The sequence below is a fragment of the Pteronotus mesoamericanus genome, unplaced genomic scaffold (genome assembly GCF_021234165.1).
Source record: "Pteronotus mesoamericanus isolate MK-2021 breed Mesoamerican mustached bat unplaced genomic scaffold, CSHL_Meso_final scaffold_174, whole genome shotgun sequence".
Lineage (NCBI taxonomy): Eukaryota > Metazoa > Chordata > Mammalia > Chiroptera > Mormoopidae > Pteronotus > Pteronotus mesoamericanus.
In genome coordinates, this window is record NW_026555309.1 from 17,651,059 (window position 1) to 17,667,440 (window position 16,382).

General features: G+C 39.4%; 1 protein-coding gene across 1 annotated transcript in view; it reads left to right on the forward strand.

Annotated features, from left to right (window-relative positions):
• Positions 1-15,472, forward strand: part of LAPTM4B (lysosomal protein transmembrane 4 beta) — a 56,781-nt gene extending 41,309 nt beyond the window's left edge. Inside the window, exon 7 of the mRNA XM_054590305.1 lies at positions 14,282-15,472. Within this exon, the coding sequence (XP_054446280.1) occupies positions 14,282-14,359 (78 nt within the window). The 3' untranslated portion in view covers positions 14,360-15,472. The remainder of the gene's footprint in view (positions 1-14,281) is intronic.
• The last annotated feature ends 910 nt before the right edge of the window (positions 15,473-16,382 follow it).

Below are 16,382 nucleotides of genomic sequence, written 5' to 3' on the forward strand. Positions count from 1 at the left end.
AAACATGTCTGCTCAGCTCTTTGAAGAAATAACTTCAGTTTTGTTGTCATTTTGATAAAATTATTGGCTTAAAGAATTTACTCCTTCTGAATTTCTGGGTATTTTGTTATCTATGTTTCCTTTTTTTTCCTCTTTTTAAAAAAGAAATCTGTGTACATTTATTGTCCGGCTTAGCCCATGAAAAGTCTAAACAAATTTTCAGATTTTTGAGTTTGAAGAACCACGAAGTTAGTAAACAAGCAAGATATATCGGAATCTTATTCTAAATATCATGATGTGTAGGACTTACAAAGCTACAATATTTTAGAAGTTTTTCAGAAAAGGTCCATATTGCATGTGTTTTGATATACCTTTGATGGTGGTTTCCAGTCAGTGCTTTAAGAGTTTTGTGTACTTTCAATAGACGCAAAGGGAAGAGGAAAAAAAACAAACAAACCACATTGTGTGATACACTTTGTTTTTTTAATTTTTATAATCATTTTTTACTTTTCAATTACAGTCGACATACAATACTAGTTTCAGGTATACAGCCCAGTGATCAGACACCACATGACCCACCAAGAGATCATCCCGAAAATCCCGCACCCATCTGACATCACACGTAGATAGCTACCAGAACGCCGTTGACTGTATTCCCTCCACACGCCACACTCCACGTCCTGACCGTCCCGCAACGACCAGTTTGTACTTCGTAGTCCCTTCTCCTTTTTCACCTCTCCTCCTGAGATACAGCACATTTTAAATCAAAGGGTACTCTGAAATTTGTAGAAATTGAGGTGCTTAGAGAATGTAAGAACCATTAAATCCCTAAAATACGTCTAACTAACTTTGTAGAGGAAACATTTTTTTCCCTTTGAAAGATTCAAAATTAGGTATGGAGTAACAGCTAAGTTTTACTTAGGCTAACATAAACTCAGAATAGTTGTACTTTTTAAGGAGGTATCCCCCGCTCTTCTTATAATAGACCTCTTTTCTTCAAAAAGGGTTCCAGCTTGGCAGTAGTTTGTAGCAGCCAGGGTTTGGGACCACGGACTAGTGCCAGCTGCAGTTTTCTTCCTGGCATGTTGACATGAGATGCCGGCAGATTACCTGACGGTAGTAGCCGGTCATTATCTCCTGAGGCATTCTGTATCACCTTGCTGTTTCTAAGATAAGGAAACTGAGTTGCTGCTGATAATGTTACTACTTTGTCAGAGTTCCCAGTGAGCCTTTTTTCTCCCCTTTTCTGTTTTTTAAAGAATGGTATTCTTGGGAAAGGGAGATTTATCATTTCTCACAACTTAGTTGCATGGATAGTTCATTCCAATGTACAGCGATAGATCACCAACTGAAGTCAGCTTTCTGACAGTATTTAAATTAAAAAATATATATAATGGTATTATGGCTATTTTTAACAGCATACTTAATATGCTTAATAAAATAATTTATTAATATAATATATGCAGTAAGTGCTCAGATTTCCAATTGTTTCATAAATGTCGTAATTTTGCTAGCAGTTTATTTGAAACAGGATTTATGGGGCAATACAGGGTTGGCATAAGTAGGTTTACAGTTGTGAGTATGCCGGTTTATTTTTGTATTATTATTCACTAATTATTGTATTATTTTTCCATACGAACAACTGTAAACCTACTTTCTCCACCGCTGTATGTATTTTAAGTCTATAATTTTGGGTTAAAGAAACTGGTTTGTCCCACAAACTAGGTTTTTCTGATTGTAGTCTTTTGTATTTCCACTAAATTAGATCTGGAAGCTTCCCATATTTATATTCCCATAGTCTCACTTTTTTTCAAGATTACTTCACAGTTTATTATTTGTTCAGCCACCAGAAGGCAGATAATAACCTGATTGAGCTTGTCTTTCTGGGGTGTCAGCAACCATTGCTACCTAATGTCTAGGTTCATTGATTCTTTAGGGGTCACATTATTATGATACTATCATTTCTTTTTCATTTATTAACTGGAATATTTCTATAAGGAGAAACTTTACCTCCTGTACTCTTTGTTTACCAAGTAGATTTGTGACATGGATGATATACTTGGTTTTGTTCTCTTTATCAATTTTCAAAATGATGAGGCGGTCCATTATTTTCTAGTGCTGACCAATGAGGAGTGGAGTTTTTTTGGTTGGTTGGTTTTGGTTTTTGTTTTTGTTTTCCTTTGTGAGGTGTGTTTTATAAGTAATAAAAGAGGCCTATTAAAAGAGCTGGAGAGGTCCAGCTAAGAAGTACAGCTATGTTGATAAACTTTATCAGTAAACCTAAATAAAAGTTAACCAATTATTGATACCTATTTTGAAACTCACAAAGGGGGAGAAATAGAAGCTTTCTCTAAAAAGCCGGTACATTATAATTAATACACTATTTATGCTCCAGTTGTACCATTTTGGAGCCTCTTCAGGTTGGTGCCCAAATCTTTTGACACAATCTCTGATAGCTTCCCTGCTCTCTGATGGGGGGGGGGGGTGGTATTTTGTGTGTGTGTGTGTGTGTCTCCCCCCGTCCGTCAAGGTCTTCTACCCTCATCTTGCACATTGCCTGTCCCAGACCCAAATCAGTCATTTCTCAAAGGAGCACAACTTCCTTTTTGTGGAGACCATAACCTGGAGTCCTAGGGTTGAAGAACAAGTTTCTTTTCTTTTTTGAAGCTCTTCATATTGAAAGATTGTTTTAACTAGAACTAAAGGAGTTAATATAAATATACTGAAGCCTCACTCTGAGATTCTAAATGAGGGTTGGAATGATCTAGTTTTGTCATTTTCCCTGGTGTCCATAGCTATATTAAGATCCTCATAGTGTGTAATGATATATGCTTATCTTTTGTCCATGTCTTTTTTTGGAATCTACACAGACAAAATAACAAGTTGTGTCTTTCACTTCCTATCACATATTAGGCCAGATGGCTTTTCTCCCAGGCTGAATAGTCTCAGGGTGACCTCTGTGGAAAGATACTGGGGCTCTTGTTGGTGGGAAATAAGTGTGCTTTTTTCCCCTCTAAAACAGAACACATATTATTAGCCAGACGTACACTTTTCCAAATAGATAAGAGTTATTAGATACTGGAGATCATTCTGTGAGTTAACCTCTCCTCCAGTTTCCCATCCAAATCAGAGCAAAAAACCTTTGAAAGAAATGCCTAAGATGAAAAGGTCGCAAACTGTTAGTTCTTAATGCCTTAGGGTCTTAGTATTTTGTTCCTGGCGCCCTTATGTCAGAAAAAATGCCTAACTGTTCATTTCATTAAGCAGTCAGGTCCAGATAAGAGTAGTACCTAACATGATGTCTAACAGTCGTTTTCCTTGAAAATTTAAAATGTCCTAAGGCGGTTCCTAGAGTAGCCGAAGCACACTGTTGGGTTCCCCAGGGAGACGCAGCCTTCCTTTCAGAGCATTGTTGCAGAATTTACACTCTGGACGTATACTACCAATACCACATTCTCTCCCCTGCCTCCATCAAAATTTGGCCTTAAAAGGAAAAACGTATTAAAATACTAATAAACATACACATTATAGAAACAGATTTCTTTCACATTAAAATTCATGCAAATTGAGGTTTAAAAAAATAATTTTAATTTATACAACTTTGTTTTGCTAATAGTACCCAGCATTTTGTTAGGTCCAACAGTAGGGAACCCAATTCCTTTGAAATTGGGGCCCTTTAAAAGCATTGCAATTAATATTTAGAGAAAATGGTATCTAAAATTATGATTTCAGATAAAAGAATAATAGTCTTGGTAATGTAGGGCAATTTCTAACTACTTAGGGGTCATAGGAAAAGTTTAAACTTAATGGGGTCTGTTAAGCCATGTCATGGTGTAGGCCCTAATTCTGATGAACATTATATACGGGGTTATAGTTTTGACTTCAAAAAGTGTTTTGCTACACTGTTTTTTTGAGTCTGACTGCTTGAAATGCACAGCTATGGAAAAGTCAGTGACTCTGGTCAAGACCAGATTATCTTCTCAGCAGCCATTTTCCAACCGATTTCTCTGAGGGACCTGAAATTAATTAAGCTGGCCCTGGGCTGTCAAAAAGCCACAAACAATTCTCAGTTGACTAAGAGGGGTTTGGGGGTTGGGTGGGATTTAGTAGTGTTTTTAGTGACTTTCAAACACTGTGCATAAAATATTTCACTGGGTTTTTTTTTTTCCTTCTGTTGCTTTTAAAAATCAGGTTATTCATTACTTCCTAGGTATAGGTTGCTATTGTTAGAAACAAGTTTTTGACTAGCATTTTTTCCCACCACTGTAGAGAGGCCAGAGGAGAGGGAATGAACAAAATTGAGGATTCAGTTCAGGAGAGATATTAATAGTTAGACTTCAGAAGTTCATTCATACCTGAGAAAGGACAGTTACCGAGGTGAAAGTATAGTCATCACCTTGCAGATTCTTCAGGAAAGCTCTAACTAACTTTCTGACATGGTGCGAAGGAACTTCGTTGAAAGGTTGGTTACTAGACTGGCTCTTAAGATCTCTTTCAGTTCTGGAAGTTTCAGAGTCATGTACACTAAACTTCACAAAGAAAACAGTTCAGCCCCATGCATTTTCCTATATCTTCATATGTGCATGTAGTTCTAATAGAAAAGTATCGTGGGTGAGAATGGACTTGGGTGTCCCCTGAGATTTCCTCCTAAAAACTTTTCATCTTCTTTAGTGTAGGTCCCACGGTTCAAGGTGACAATGAGTGACATTAACTCAGCTTTTCTTCCTTCCATCAGTAAAATACAGCCTTTAAAAAATAAATTCTAATCTGCTAGAAATTACTTCTCACCCATATAATGTACCCATTATTTTATCCAGGAGCATCTGAAACAAACAAGTCAGATCAACACATAGATATTTGAAACCTAAAAGTTCTAGAAGATCATTTCAAGTAAACCCAGTTTCCATTGTGAACCTGGATAAGAGTGTATTAATCAATTGCTTAATTGGAATCCTCCTATAATAGCAAGTGAGAACAGTTTCTATTAGTTTTACAGTGAATTGAAGATAAAATCACCCTGTATTTTCATTATATTTTACTTTAAAACACACACAGAACTAGACTTCTTATTTATCACAAATGTCCAAAATAGAGTTCATACTGATTTTTCACTCTAGGGAGAAAATGAATTTTATTTTTTAACATTCTAAGAAATGTTTCTGGGAATATATCTTAAGGGAATAGTAAATATATATTAAAAAGATGTTTATGCAACATCGTTTTTATTAGCAAAAGTATCCAATCTCATTGTCTGATAATTAGGGACTGGTTTGGTTAAAAAAGGGTATATCCGCTTGATAAAATGTCTTTATCGCTGTAAAAATTATGACCAGAGTAACAGCAGAAGAAAAGATTATATTTAAAAAGCATAATATGGAAGTTTGTGTTTCAGTTACAGCTATGAAATAATGAAACTTGTAGACACAGATTATAGTAAAATAGAAAATTAAGCAATTGATTTTGTGGGATGCTAGAAATTAAAGTAGGAGATATGACTCTCTTTTTATTAATATGAGGGAGGTAGGAAGCGCATGGGGCAGGGGAAACAGGTAAGTGGGAATCTGAGGTCAGAGGTTCTGAGCAGCCCTTCTGGCCCAAATGCTGCCTATGGAATGGCTGATGTGTGCATCGTAGGTGGCATAGCACATTCAGGCTTGGGCGACACAGAGACGCAGCTGCTGGGTGCCTTTGATGGGGTTGTAGTGGTGATTTCTCACAGTTCATTTCTTGTATTTGCTCAGTAGTTAAATTAGATATCTTTATATTAGATAAAAATACAGGTTTTTAAAGATACATTTAATTAGATACTGCTGTATATTTATATGTATATTTAGATATAGTTACTTTTAATATATTTATTTAAATAGATATTTAAATGCTCAGAACCATTTTAACGTACAGTTTGGGCTGCTATATTATTTTGGTATTTCCTGCCCAAATAAAATTTTTGACCCAATTTGAAAGATTTGAAGTATGAATTGTATATTATTAGTGCACTCTATAAAATCATTTGAGTAGCTTCTCTGCTGAGAATTAAGAGAAATAATAACTTCTATAATATGAAGTGAGGACAATTTATAGTAGTTTTGCAGTGAATTGAGGATAAAATCATCTATCTCATTTGCCTTTGGAAATGATTCCTTAATTATAGGTGTGAGAGGGATTCTCACTAGAACTCCTGCAAATTTGTTTGTGTTCTTCCCATCTCCTACTTGGCGGATTCACTGGATGCAGATGCAGTCAGTTGAAAATTGCACCATTAGTTTTACGTACCTGTTTTATAAGGTGCTATCAATTATAAGGCACAGCCTAAATTCAGATGGTAACACGCACAGAAATTTGTACCTTAGAATCAAAAATATACAGGGGTGAACAAAAGTAGGTTTATTGATGACAATAAAGAAGTCTGTACCAAAGTATGCTTGAGTGTATAGCAAGTAGACTCCAAGAATGTGTAAATACTGAAGGCCAGCAATTTGAACACTTACAAGATTGAACCTAAGTGCACTGTGCCTTTGTGACATTCTTTTGAGTTATAAATAAGGCTATTGTAATAATGATAATCTGCACATCTTTTTATATATTAACAACTGTAGGCCTACTTTTGCCTTCCTCTGTGTGGTTATGTGTATGTATGTGTTTACTTTTATATATTATAGGTGGGGGTATTCAAAAAGTATGAAACAGTTATTCTACATGCCTTAAAGATTAAGCCCAGACTTTCTATGCATGATCATCCTGTCTCAAGTGGTTATTTCAGTGAATCATGGCGATTCATGAATCACCTGTCTCCATGGTCCTGTTTGACCTGAGTAAAGGAAGCTCACATCTAAATAGGCAAATATGATGTAACCAATTTAAGACAAGCATAATGAAAATGCTGCCTGTTTTAAACAAAATACACTGTAGGCTATTAAGGTGTAACAAATGGTGAAGATGAAAAAGTAAATATTTTGGCTTCTTGGGATTAACTTAAATGGACCTTTGGAAGACTTACGTGCCTACAAGTGGCGAGATTGTCTTGGCTGTATACTTTCATGTCTGACATTATCCTGTCTTCCAAGCTCTGAATTCAGAGTAATGCTTTTCCTTGATCCCGGTGAAGGCAGATTTTTTCTCTATAAAGAACTGTGTAGTAAATATTTTAGCCTTTGCAGGCTGTGTGATGTGCTATAACTATTGAACCTCCCTGCACTTGTAGTGTGAAACCAGATATAGGTAACACATAAGTGTGTCTGTGTTGCAATAATTTATGGATGCTGAAATTTAAATTTTACACAATTTTCACATATTCTGAAATACTTTTTAAAAATCTTTTTAAAAAAAAGTAAAAACCTTCCTTAGTTCACAGGCCACACAAAAAACAGGTGTCAGGACAGATTTGGCCCATGTAGTCCACAAACCCCTGGCTAAGTGGTTTTTATGGATGCTGAAATTTAAATTTTACACGATTTTCACATATCCTGAAATATTTTTTTTTAATCTTTTAAAAAAAAGTAAAAACCTTTCTTAGTTCACAGGCCACACAAAAAACAGGTGTCAAGACAGATTTGGCCCACGTAGTCCACAAACCCCTGGCTAAGTGGAAATTTAAGCCCAGGTTCCTAAGGATTTGTAAGACAGGTATTTGAGCCATCCCAGGGAATTGAATAGCCCTGGCTTTCGGCCTAGATAAACTTCAGAGTTGAGTTTTCCCTCCTGCAAGTGGGTTGGCAAACAGCAGCACCTAATCTTTTGGCTCTTTTTAAAGATATCTTTTTCCTGAGAAAGTTTTAATTCTCCCATTTTTATTATTTTGCCTACTGTTCTAAATCGGACTTACATTTAACAAACTTAGGGAAAAATCATAAAAGAATAATTTGCTTGCAAAATATTGCTAAACTTTTGAAAAACAGTAGCTAAAGCTATTACGCAATGTTACCCACTGTCTTTTATACAACTGTTTATTCTGTGAAGTCCTGGCTTAGTTTACTATCAGAAGAAGGAAACATACACCTTTGTCTCTCTCCCTCTCTTTTCCTTTCTCTCTCTGTCTATATTTAGAAATGAAACCTTCAAAACCCAACTGATTTCCATTTTGTCTAATTTCTGGGTTATTTTAACACTCACGTGTCATACTTTTCATTGTGTCAGAGCACAACCATCTCATCCTTTCACAAATGTGTGGAATAACGTTAAGATTTGTTGAGCATTGGCACATTCCACAATGCTCTGCTAGTAAGCAATTACTTGAGCTTAATTTATTTCACCAACCTTGTGAGATAGAGATTATTATTGTCTTCATTTACAGATGGAGGAAGGTGAGGCTTAAAGAAGTAAATGACTGGCCCAGGGCCTCAGGGTTGGGAGGTGGGCCCAGACAGTTGACTCCACGGCCCAGTGCACCCCCATCTTCTCAATATGGTGGCAGACATAGAATAGTACAATATCTGTTTGGCACACTGCTGTGAAAGGACCTTGGATGAGAAGTTCTGTGCTTTCTGGCAGAAGGTAATTTTTCTTTAAGCTGTGTGCTGTCTCAGGCCTTTCACATTTCAGTTACTGTGTTGGAATTAGTGCCTTGCACACAGTATGACCCATATTTGTTGATGAAAGGAACAAATGATGGTTAATAAATCTTACTTTCTTTGTTATCTCAGAAGCGTAGTGTATGTGAACCATTATCGGCCCCATAACCACACCTCCCACCACCCAGTGGGCATCTCCAGAAAGAGATCCCACTGCGGAGCTCACTTCATGTCTTCCTTGCCTGCCTCTCTCAGATTCTGGTGAATGGTCACAGTGTCCACTTTGTCGCCTCAGCCAATAACTTAGGAGTCATCTTTAAACTTGTTATAATTAGTCTTTTAGCCTCTGGGCTTAGACTCTGCTTTCTCTTCCACTTTTTCTTTCTGTTGCTGCCAGATTGATTTAAAACATAAATCTGATTTTGTCATCCCTGTATTAAAAAGTATTCAGGGGTTCTGCTGTTTATTACTGCAGCATTTCTCAACTGTGGTGTCACTGCACTTTGCTGTGTGACAGCTATTTGTGACTTGTGGGGCAATATTTAAAATCTAAGTTTTCCAGTGGTTTGATTTTCCCCCCTTTTATTCAGTAAGAGCAGATTCACAATTCTCCCTACAATATCATCTGTCTCAGCTGCCTGCGTTCTCATACTTTCTTGAAGCAAGAGGAGCGAGTAGAATTCTCACTTCATCCTGCCAGGTCCATCTTTCTTGTGAAGCAGCTTTCAGGGACTGTTACTAAAGTATTGTCAGCAGTTGCTGCTTTTAGGAACTTTGTGCTTTTAAAAAAAAAATTTTATTGATTGATTTTAGAGAAAGAGGAAAGGAGGGAGAGAAACATTGATTTGTTGTTCCACTTATTTATGCACTCACCAGTCAATTCTTGTATGAGCTCTGACTGGGGATCAAACCTGCAACCTTGGGACAATGCTTTAACCAGCTGAGCTCCCCAACCAGGGCTGGAGCTGTTGTGCTTTCAGGAATGCTTCCATGCCCTTTGCTTCCTACCGGCTACCCCTACTTCAATGAGCAACAACCCCCCCCCCCCAAAAAAAAAAGAAAAAGAAGTCTCCATTTATAGTGGTATTAATTTTCCCACATTTGGGGAGAGAGAAGAGAAGTTGATTTTGTAAAATCTCTATATGCCCCTGGGGGTCTTACATGTGAACACTACCAAAACTCCACATCCTCTCCAAAACAGTGAGGACACTGATTTCTGTAGAAGACGGTTCCACTTCCCTGTCAGTTGCTTTTACAAGGCCAGTTGAGATCTTGCTTGTCATTCCCGGCTCATCTCTTGTACTGCCTTACGTGTCCAGCAGACTGCCTGCATCTGCACGTGAATGCCTTGGTCTTTCCTGACATACAGTGTGCACGTGCTTTCCCCCTCCCGTGATGAGCATTGCTCAGTTAAGATAGGGCACCCTGCTGCAGGTTGCGGTCAGTTTACTTCATCTCCCCGTCTCCAGCACCTGGCACCACAGTGGGCCTCAGATCGATGCTCGGGTGCACTTGGGAAAGGAGTGAATGAAAGGGGATGGTGTTTCAACCAAACTTTGCTTTGGATTTTGGAATTACAACTGTGTGCCACACCTCTTGCAGACATGCATCCTGCGGTAAAAATGGCGTCTCTTTGATCTCCTTTCCCTTCATTTGGTTACTTTTGTTTAGAAATTTGTAGAGGAGGAGGTTGGGGGCAGTGATGGGAAATCTGCGGTAGGGGGAGATGAATGTGTCGCTCCCCTCCCAGCATCTGAGGTCAAAGGAACCAGAGCGGGCTCTTTCCAGAGGCGCTTCCCTCAGATCTCTGACTGGCTCCCTCTTTACTTCCGGACCACCATGATTATTTTGTTTTTAAAATATTAGTTTTATTTTTAATACAATATTACATGTAGATAGCTAAAAGTCATAGTATTGAAAGATTTATTTCTTAATTGTTCTCTACCATTTTCTTGCCCATTCTCCAATTTCACCCAATTTTCAGCACTGTCAACTCCTATGTGTCTCCTCTAGTATTTACCCCCCTTATAAAATAATATGTCAACATTGCTAATTTTTTTATTATTAATTTGAGATATCTTTTGACTTCTTGTTGAATAGCATTTGACTCTTACTCTCCTCCCTATACTCTCTTCTGCCTTCATCCTCCTCATATAGCCATACTAAATGTTTTGGTCCCATCATCTCTTTCTTGTACAATTTTTGCTTTTCTCCAGCAAACACTTGCCTTGTTTTTTCAGCTAAGGGTTTTTCTTTTTTTTCTTTTTTTTTTTTTTTTAAATACCTTTTATGTATCCCAGTCCTTTCTCTGCAGCTATCAGATCTGTCAAATCACCTGTTAACATTATTTTCCAAATGTTTGGCTCTAAAACAGCCTGTAAGCTTTCTTTCTTTCTTGGGGCTTCTCCTCTTCCTGCTCCAGGATAGATGAGGTTCCACATAGCTGTCATCCCGGGCTCTGACTGCATTTTAACTTACCTCACCCTTAGTACAATGTGGGGCCAGCAAGCCAATTTCTGCCTCAATTTACCTTGTGCTTTGTCCTGCCACCCTACTCCACCCTGTCCTGGACCCCAAAGTGTCCAGGGATGGTTCTTTGAGAATCTGATGAAGGTTCTGAACACTCTTCCCAGGAAAATAACTGAACAAACAAAAACTTGGCATGTGTAATTTTGTGAATGTCTGAAGACATTTATGTAACTTTTATATAATGCTTTTTGGAAATGTAATCCTGGCAACTATAGAATTCCAAATAAGCCTTTAATGGCCTAACTCTTATATTACAGCAAAAGTCCAACTCTGACCATAGTGCCCCAATATTTTCTATTTTTACCAATAAATGGTTCTTCCCTCTTGAGCATTTTATCATTTCTAAATATTTGATAGAATGAATGAGCTTCCCAAATTTTAATGATTTGTGGATATATGGCCAGTTGGAAACACTTCTCTGCTACCTTTGCTACCTTTGATGTTAATTTTCCCCTCTCCAACTGTTCTCCATGTTGATGTAGCTAAGAAGCGTGTTTCTCCTGGTAACACTCTGAATACTTGTTGAGCTGGATTGAAATGAATGATGAGCTGCAGTCCCACCAGCACAATGTCACCTCCATGCCAACTCCCAATTAAGGAGACAGTGTGGAGAGACAGATGCTGATCCCGCAATGAGCAGAGGCCTTCTGGGGTCATTGGCAAGAGCGATTTTTCAGTCTGTGGACAAGAGTTACACCATCATGCAGACACTCTGTAATTGAGATCCTGTGAAGACAAACTTCAGGGACTGTACTTAGATGAGAATTTGGTTGTATTGAATACTGCTGCAGTGTGCTATGTGGTTGAGATTTGTAATGCGTCTGTGTTTATCTACTCAGTGAGCAGCCGCTGTTTTTACCAGACAGTGACTTTAGATCGAAGGAGGACATGGCCTGTATTCTTAGTCCTCGGAGATTATTTTTTTGGTTATTTATTGTGAGTGATTAGATTTTTTTAAAAAAGACAAGCCTGTGTTTAACTAAATGCCAGCTTCTATAAAATGTTAAAAATAATTTGAGTTTTCGCCAGTTTTGTTCTACGGCATCCTCATTGGCATATTATAACTTAATTGACCATAGAGTTGTTTTCTCAGATTTCCAAGTACTTCATTGATTTTAGTAGAAAAGGACAATAGCGAGTGTTTTTTAGTCAGGATTATTATTTTTTACTTATTCTTTACTGGGTTTTTTCCCATTACCATTTAGTCCCCTCATATCCCCTCTCCCTCCAGCAGTCACCACACTGCAGTCCATGTCCCCGAGTCCTTTTTCCTTTTTTGCTCAATCCCTCCAACCCCCTAGTCAGGATTATTTAATCAGATTATAACAATCTTTTACTTCACCAACCCTTCCTTGAAATCATCAATAATATTAACATCATTTAGATTAAAAAAAGATGACACCGTCCCTTCAGAATTTAAAACCAGTTTCATTTGGAGAGCCTTTCACTGAAAGGAGTCCAGGAGCCTGAGGAATGAGCCATCCGAAGGATATTTTGCAGTCAGCATTTAGCACGTGGTAATGGGGAAGTGAGGACAAGCGAGAGCGTCAGAAACCCTGGTGAAAGGAGAAACTCCTCACCGGGGTCCAAGGCAGTAGGATATTTGAGTGAATAAGCCATTAGGATGGTAAAAACTGATGGGAGATGACACTTTATGTGTGAAAATAAATAGCAAGAAATAATGACAAACAAAAGGCAAATTTCCAGCACTTTTTCTTTTTTCAAGATAATTTTGTGTTTAATCTTCTGTGAACATGTTGGATAGTTTGAGTGTTGCATTTTGCTCAGAAAAAAAAAGTTGGCCATGATGGCTGGTTTTTCTCCCTTTTAAGTAGCTCTATTATGTTCTAGGGTAATTTCTCCAAGGGCAAGGATAGATATGAATTTGTTGGTTCTTAACGAGGTTGGGGAACACAAGGCTGAGGCTCATTCTTGCAGAATTTAATATTCTAGTGCTGATGACAGCTGTGTCCCCTGGTTATAAGTCACCATACTGAGTGGTGCACACACGTGTGTGCCCAGGGCTGTTTTAAAGCCCAACATGCCCATGCAGGGGGGAGAGCTGTGGCTTTGTTGCAGAGAATACCCATTTTTCCTCAGCTTAAGCTGAGACTTTCAGGATTCCTAGTGAAGATGCCGCTGCTAGGTACTGGATAAAGCTCCATAGGTGGTCACAGGCTCTCCACGCTGTTACCCTCGCCTGCTTCTCCAGCTTCCTCTCTACAGCGTGTCCCCTGAGTGTTCATCACCACGAGCCTTCAGTCCCCAGAAGGTGCCCTGTTTTCAGGCTTCCCTCCCCTACCTGTGCTCTTTCCTCTCTACCTGCATTGTCATCTACCCTATGCCTGATCCTACTTGCCCTTCTGAGAGGACTCCCCTCCCCTGCCCACCCAAATGAGTTGTCCCTGCCTGTTGTTCTTGAACATCTTGTCCACACCTACATGTCGGTCCTGCTCAGGTCACCTGTTTGACCTGCCTCCACTACACTGTCAGTTCCTTCACAGACAGTGGGGTGTGTCCAGGTTTGTTACCACTGCCGAGTGCCCTGCCATGCTCCGTGCGGACGGTTTCCTCTCGTGGGGAGGACACTGGAAATGCTTCCTGGCCTTGGACAGGCGTTTGTACTGAGTGTATTATGGGCACTCCTTTCTGCAGAGCAGCAATTGAACATTGGCCTTGACTCTGTGCCTTGGGTAATGCCTGAGTATGAAGGACTTAGGCCATAGGCACAGTGTCACCACCACTTTTGGGACAGGAGGTGAAGCAGACAGGAGCGAGTCTCAGGCCTTGATCTTGCTTGTATGGTGCTGTGACTTACCACTTTGCAGCTCCCCGAGTTTAGCCTGATTGGAGCTGAGTGTTATGTGTAATACTTGTCCTTTGGCAGCCAACCCACTCTTAAGCCTTGTCAGTGGAGGGCACAGGAGTAGGAAGGAGTTTTCTTTTCCCGGCTCCGGTGTGCACCTGTGCGGCGTTTGGATCCTGTGGGCGGTGCCCCCTGGGTTGGAGGGGGACAGTGGCCACCACACCCCCTTTGACAGCCTTCCCAGCAAAAAACTCAGAAACGGCCAAAAGTCTCTTCCCATTTGCTTCTTTAAAAATTCAAAAAGTTTGTCATCAAAATCTAACCACTTGCTGAAAATTTGAAATTGTACAGGTTATGGGAAACATTTAATTACATGAAAAGTTCAGTTTAAGTGAAAGCTCAGGGAGGAACCTAGGTGCACTTTCCAACACTAACTCTCGTCTTCTCTTTTTCTTCTTAGGTTCTGTTACCCCCGTATGATGATGCCACTGTGACTGGCACTGCTAAGGAGCCACCGCCACCTTATGTGTCTGCCTAAGCTTGAAAGTGGGCAGAGCTGAGCACGACCTTGACTTTTCAGACATCAGAGCAGTAGTTCTTTAATTTCACCTCTGAGATGAGCTCTCAAGCTTATTTGTTGCTGAAATCTTCCAGTTTAAAATTTTTAACGTTAAGTTGAAACCCTCTGTAGTTTTAGATGTAGGCTTTAGCTGAGCACTCTGCTGGGTTAACTGTAGAGTTCCTTCTGTAGGGATGGAGTGCAAGGGGCTTCCCTGGGCACTGGAAGCTCCCAACAATCTAGATGAACCTTGAGTCAGAGAAGTCTAGTTTTGTACATGCTATGCCCCCAAATTGATGAATTAGTCATATTTTTTCCCTCTCTGTTGCCTCTTTTTTGAAAGTGTAAAATAAAATTAAAATTAGACAATACTTTTCTTAAGCCACTCCAGTGTATAGAAGAAACCCTATGAAAACAGGGATGTTAATTGTCATTGCTCCAGTTAAGTAAATAGGAGCACATGTAAGTGTATAAATAAAACTTTAGATCCTTTATGACTTAAATTCAGTGACAATTTGAATTTGCTGGCCAGGGCTCAGTTGAGACCCTTTGACAATCCCCCGCAGTGAGAGAGTAGGCACTGCCAAGGCTGTCCTTGTGTGCCCCGTTCCGAGGTCATAGAGTGGCATTACACATCCGAGTTACAGGGGTGAACCGATTTGTTTGGACAGCATGGTACCTGGTGTTCCTGTCTCCTGGTTTCCTGTCCCTGCCCAAGGCCGCCTTTCACTGAGTATTCTGCCCTAGCCTAATAGAAGGAGGACATCCATCTCGCCTTGTCACGTGGCATTGCCGATATGTATTTACCTAACGATATACAAAAGGTTTCTTTTCTCCCTGCAAGGCACATCCTACTACTTTGAACTTCCAAGTTTGTCTAGTCATCCTTTAAAATGAGTGTATAACAGTCTTCAGAAAAATTAGGAGGAGTGCTTTCCTTGTCCAATCCCCTTATCTTGGTTACCTGAATTTCAAGGGACTTTTATATATTCATATATTCAAGGGTCACAGCTCTCCTGGTTGGTCATTTTCGAATGTGCTGTAAATGAAGGCTTTTACAATTAAAATGAGATTTGCCCACACCCAAGAAAATACTCCTGACTCTGTGATGTTTGTGCCTAGGGACCCTTCCCGCCCACATATGGCCATGCAGATGCACGCAGTTTGGCCTACGGAGGAGCTTCATGGCTTGTTGCACACATATGTTTTTTAATATTTCAGTGTTGATGAAATCAGAACATCTTAGGGCAAGAGAAATGGACAAGGAGACCTGAGCTTCCAACATTCCTAACCTTGGCCTCTACCAAGCTCTGCATGCTCAGCTGTTTGCATACAATTGCTTTGTGCCTCTAGTGCATTTACTTAAGCATCTCAGATTTTACTACATTTGAAGGAAGATTAAAAATTAAGAGAGGTGGGAGGCGAGAGTATGCATGGGAATCAGCCTCAGTTATTTCTTGTGGTATATCTCATTCATATTCTTTATAAACTCATCCTAAAAATTCTGTTCTGTGAAGTTTATACCCATAAGAGTCGCACTAAGTTAATCATAATAAGGGTTATTAGGGATGGAAAAAGGGCTATCAGTTATTGATCCCTGTGTAAGGCACATAGGACCTCACAGTTAATTTGTATGTTACTATCCATAGTTTTCTAGTTCATAATAGTTTTTGCAGTATGAAAAATGGCACATGGTCAGATAGAAGTGCTCATTTTGCGAGCCTGTGTAAGGTCTGAAGGATCTTGTTCATGTGACATTGAAATAGCACTATAGACATCAGAATATTACATTCTACTCAGAGAACCATGGTATCGGTGCTGCTGGTTTTTCTTAACAGAGTAACACAAGCCGGTTGTCAAAGCTGCCTCCATAATGACCTCTACAAAGGAAGGGACTACCTTCTGGGCTCCACTGCGGGGAGGTTGCAATGTTTGGAATAAAATGGTCCTGCAGAGCACAGCCCATGCCTCGGGAGTTGTCTCATTGCTGATTCAGATAAAT